At 25.2% G+C, this 4944-nt stretch overlaps 1 protein-coding gene across 1 annotated transcript; it reads left to right on the top strand.

The window, feature by feature from the left end:
* The first annotated feature begins 3373 nt into the window (after window positions 1-3373).
* LOC120358466 lies at window positions 3374-4091 on the top strand. The gene is made up of 2 exons (XM_039452812.1): window positions 3374-3465; window positions 3756-4091. The coding sequence occupies exons 1-2, from the start codon at window positions 3445-3447 to the stop codon at window positions 4089-4091; spliced, it is 357 nt and encodes a 118-aa protein (XP_039308746.1). The 5' UTR covers window positions 3374-3444.
* The last annotated feature ends 853 nt before the right edge of the window (window positions 4092-4944 follow it).

Raw genomic sequence — 4944 nt, 5'->3', positions numbered from 1 at the left:
AAAGAATTAGGCATTTCAACAATAAATCACAAGATGCACACATATTTGAAATTAATGGTAATTGGATGGATTATGTATAGTATCGCTGTAAATTTTCACGATATAATGTGCAGGATGTTTTTCAAAAAATCTGTTTCTTGGGGATTATTAGTACCTATTTTACTAAATCACTGTATTCACATAAATATCTTGGTGGATTTACTATTTATCTCTCTTTTATGGTTAGTACAATAGTTCTTATATGCGTATGCATATGTATGTGTGCGTGTGTGCGTGCGTGCGTGCGTGTATGGCTATATAAATTAATACAATTGTCACTAAAATGATAATTTGTATATCAAATTTTTAGAAAATTTGTTTTAAAAAGTATTTTTTCTGTGTGCACTCAATATAATTCTTTAATTAAAAGTTTTAAATATAAATATATAAATTCTAAAAAACATCCTCTCATTGTGTAAAATCAAATTTATGGTATATTGTTTATAATTTCTCAATTATTGTTTACATAGGTATATTGGTACCAGATTTGATAATTTGAACGAATATATACAAAGCTTAATAGAGCAAGAGAAATATGGGCTAAAGTGTAAGAGGAAAAAGCCTATCTCCCCTCATCATCATACTTTTAACGTTAATAATTACAAGCAGATATTATGGACCTCAATGTAAATCAATATACATATACATGTTCGAGCACATTACTTCCGTAATGTTTTAACTATATAATAAAATTTTATTTTTAAAAATAATTATAATTGCAAAAATGATTTCTCTTGTTATATTCACAGAATAAGTTTTACACTTTTAACTAAAAAAAAAAAATGTATTTTTGACAGGCATCTTCATTTAGAATTATGTCATATTACTCGTGAATTAAATTTTATACTTGGAACACACATAGCTTTTGAAATGGGAGTCTTTGTTCTACATATAACGGGAATATGTTATAGTTTATGCATGATGATAATGGATCAGTTTCAACAAAAAATATTAACAGCACCATTTGTGTATTTACATACCAGTTTCTCGTTCTTCATATTATTAATAAGACTATGTACTAAAAATTATATATGTGAGAGCGTCATGATTAAGGTAATTATTCATTTCAAGTTAAAAATACATATAGAATGGTATCTAATAATTTCAAATTTTTCAGGCAAACGGAATTAACAAAATAATTCATCAATTGACAAATACTCCTCGGTACGCTGATGTAAAGAAAGAGGTAAATATGTTTTAATAAAAAAGCAAAAACTAAATATAAAACAGATCGATTTAATTTAAATAACATTTATTCATTTACAGATTCAACAATTTATTTTACAAGTAATGTATCATCCGTTAAAATTAACTGGAATGGGTCTTTTCTTTCTTGGCAACGATTGTCTTCGAAAGGTTTATTTTTGAACTTATTTTTCTCTACTTTAGTTTATTTGTATACCTTATTTTAAATCATAAGTAATAGAAATTTAGAAAATTAGTCTTTCAAGATTCTTTCAATCAAAACTGTCACTACAATTATATCTATTTTTTATTGCTATAAACCCAGATAAAAACGCATATATTGTTGCCAACACGTTGTTCGCATCATATCATGTATTGCAATCAGAATTGCAACAATTGACAATGAGTACGCATTAATGGTAAATATATGCTTTCGCTGTATGGCAACTTTAGATATCAACTTGCCATTAAAATGCTGTAATTTTAAAATCGTCATAATTAAATCTTACACCGTTGCCATTATGTTACTATAATAATTTATAGAATCACAATGTTATTGTCAACGTCGCAAGGTAACTTTGATGATGCTATATTGCTCTCAAACTAATAGCCATATATTTTTACTTTTGTCATTATCAGTATATTCAAAATTTTTGAAGACAAAACAACAAATTGTCAGCATCATAAGCAATAAAAAATTTGTGCAATTTTATTCACATACGTTTAATTATCTAAGAAATAGTATTTCTAATTTCTAGCTATTTATAGTTTTGAGTTTCAATAAGTTACTGTTTTTATGTACAAATAATCGAAAATTGATCATTTTTTTCAGTTTTGCATGACGGTTGTAACGTACGTAATTATCATGGTACAACTGAAAATAAATATCGAACCTAAATAACATATTTATTCTTAAAAAAAAAGCAAATGAAAAGAACATTTTATCAAGGATAATTTTATCATGGATCTCATGAAAATTATTTTATGTATATTGATTACATTAGGTTTGAAGACTTGATGGAATAATAATGGAAAATAATAATTAAATAATAAAATTAAAATATAATGAATCATAACGTTATAATATTTTTATTTAATTTTAAGAAAAAAATAATATATTGAATAAAATTCTTAAAATAATAACAATATTACAATGATATAATTTGTTCTGTTTTTCCTCATGCATTGTAGAAAGAGATTAAATACAGCAGTCTTGATACTTTTGCTTTATCTTTATTATATCACAACATAAAACTCCAAATATAAGACGTGTCATCTTTAGTCGAAAGAGATATTAATGTTTATTCATATACTTCGAAATCAATTAATTACTAAAAATGCATTGTTAGTTCTATAATCTGCATGACGACTTTACGATTTTTAAATAGAAAACAGTTATGGTTTGTATAAATTACGAGTTTTTACTTCTTTTTAATTATTAAAGCAAATTAATTAAGCTTAATTATTAAATTAGGTTTTTATTAACATTAATGCAATGTTTAGTTTCCAAGATCTAAACTGTTGCTTTAGAAGACCTACGTCAGTATTGACATTTTTTCTCTATTATTACATACGTTCATTGCTTTTGCAATCTCTAATCTATTTTTGTATACATTCTTTACATCATATTTTGGAAAGGATATAACGCATAGCAATAACGATTGCACATGAAAAGTTATATAGGATTATAATTACAAAGTCAATATTGAATGTACATGCTTCGTACAAGAAAATATAAAGGAAATAAATTAACAGCATTATTACAACAATTTGCATTAATGTATCATCTTTTCCGCTCCAGAGAAAATCAATTGCTTTAATTTGCATGAGTGCTAAAGAATATATATTGCGATCATGAAAGCCCGTTATCATTGCAAGTCAACATAGTCATGATACGTCCAGCAAATAAGTTTGAATAGTCAGTGTTTAAATAGTTACATTAGTGTAATAATTATGGTGAACACTATTCAACAAATTTTACGCCCTCTTTTAATTACGTGCTTTATTATGGGTTTAAGTACCTATCCTGTAAAACAATTAAATTCAAAAATTCGGTGGATTACATATTTAAGTACTTTATATTGTATAACAGTCTGGTTTTTTTATGCTTGTGTTCTTTATTATATAGTAAATTTTTTGACATGGAAAGTAATATATCAGAATACGTTGCAAAGTACTATTTACATATCCAATACGTTGACTGCTGTTATATTTGTGATCATGGCTTTCTATCATCAAAAGGTATAAATACGCTTTCTCTCACATGTATATAAATATTATTTAATTATTATACTCTGTTTAAGTATTACATTATATGTACTTAATATAACTGAAATCTTTAATATATAAAATATGCAGAAAAATATTGATCATATGGAAAATTTAAACTCTTTTAGGTACAATATTTTCAAAGTTTTTTGAATTACCTTTATATAAATTAATATCTTTATATATATGATTTGTTTGTATTACATTGTAAAAACATATAGGTTTCCCGCACAAATTTAAAATTTATATTATTAATATTTTAGAGATTTAAGATGAGCATGAAGAAACTTATTGCTATAGAAGATACTTTGAAAGAATTAGGCATTTCTACAATGTATCACAAGATGCATACATGTTCGAAATTAATAGTAATTGGATGGATAATGCATAGTATCGTTCTAAATTTTTGCGATATGATATGGTGGAAAATTTTCAATGGAACCATTTCTTGGGGATTATTAGTATCTTTTATACGAAATCACGGTATTCATATAAACATGTTGGCAGATTTATTATTTACCTTCCTTTTATGGTTTGTACAATATTATTACGTATACATATGTATTTATATGTGTAATGTATATGACTGTGTAAATTAATAAGATACAATTGTCTAAAATATCTAAATACTAAATATTAATATGATAATTGATTCTTATATCAAAGTTTTAGAAACCTTGTTTTGAATAATATTTCTTCTATGTGCCCTTAATATAATTTTTTAATGAAGAATCTTAATAAATTTATATAAACGTGCATATAAATCTTTAAAAACGTCCTCTCATGTAAATTTAAAATTTTGCCCTATTGTTTATAATTTCTCAGTTATTATTTACATAGGTATATTGGTACCAGATTTGATAAAGTGAACCAATATATACAATGCTTAATAGTGCGAAAGAAGCATAAGCTAAAGTGTAAAGGGAAAAAGCCTATCTCCCTTCATCATCAATATCCTTCTAATATTAATAATCACAAACAGATATTATGGACCTCAATGTAAATCGATATGTACACATGTTCGAGCACATGTATTGTTTTAACAATAATATAAAATACTATTTTCAAAAATATTTATAATTGCAAACATTATTTCCTGTATTATGCTCACAGAATAAATTTTAAACTTTATGTGTTTTTAACAGGCATCTCCATTTAGAATTATGTCATATTACTCGTGAATTAAATTTTGTATTTGGAACATACATAGCTTTTGAAATGGAAGTCTTTGTTATATATATAACGGGATTGTGTTATGGTTTATGTAACATGATAATGGATACATTTCAACAAAAAATACTAACAACACCATGCGCATGGTTTTTTATCAGCACCTTGTTCTTCATATTATTAATAAGACTATGTGCTATAAATTACATATGTGAAAGTGTCATGGTTAAGGTAATAATTCATTCTAAGTTAAAAATATATATGGAATAATATCTAATAATT

This window comes from Solenopsis invicta, chromosome 8 (assembly GCF_016802725.1).
Source record: "Solenopsis invicta isolate M01_SB chromosome 8, UNIL_Sinv_3.0, whole genome shotgun sequence".
In the NCBI taxonomy this organism is placed as follows: domain Eukaryota; kingdom Metazoa; phylum Arthropoda; class Insecta; order Hymenoptera; family Formicidae; genus Solenopsis; species Solenopsis invicta.
Note: the sequence above shows the minus strand (reverse complement) of the source record. Positions and strands in the feature narration are given on the sequence as shown.

Excerpts from the sequence above, each read along its gene's own strand:
- LOC120358466 (XM_039452812.1), top strand. The coding sequence starts at position 3,445 with ATGGCTTTCTATCATCAAAAG. Across the intron at positions 3,466-3,755 it reads TGGCTTTCTATCATCAAAAG|AGATTTAAGATGAGCATGAA; the intron begins GTATAAATACGC and ends TTAATATTTTAG.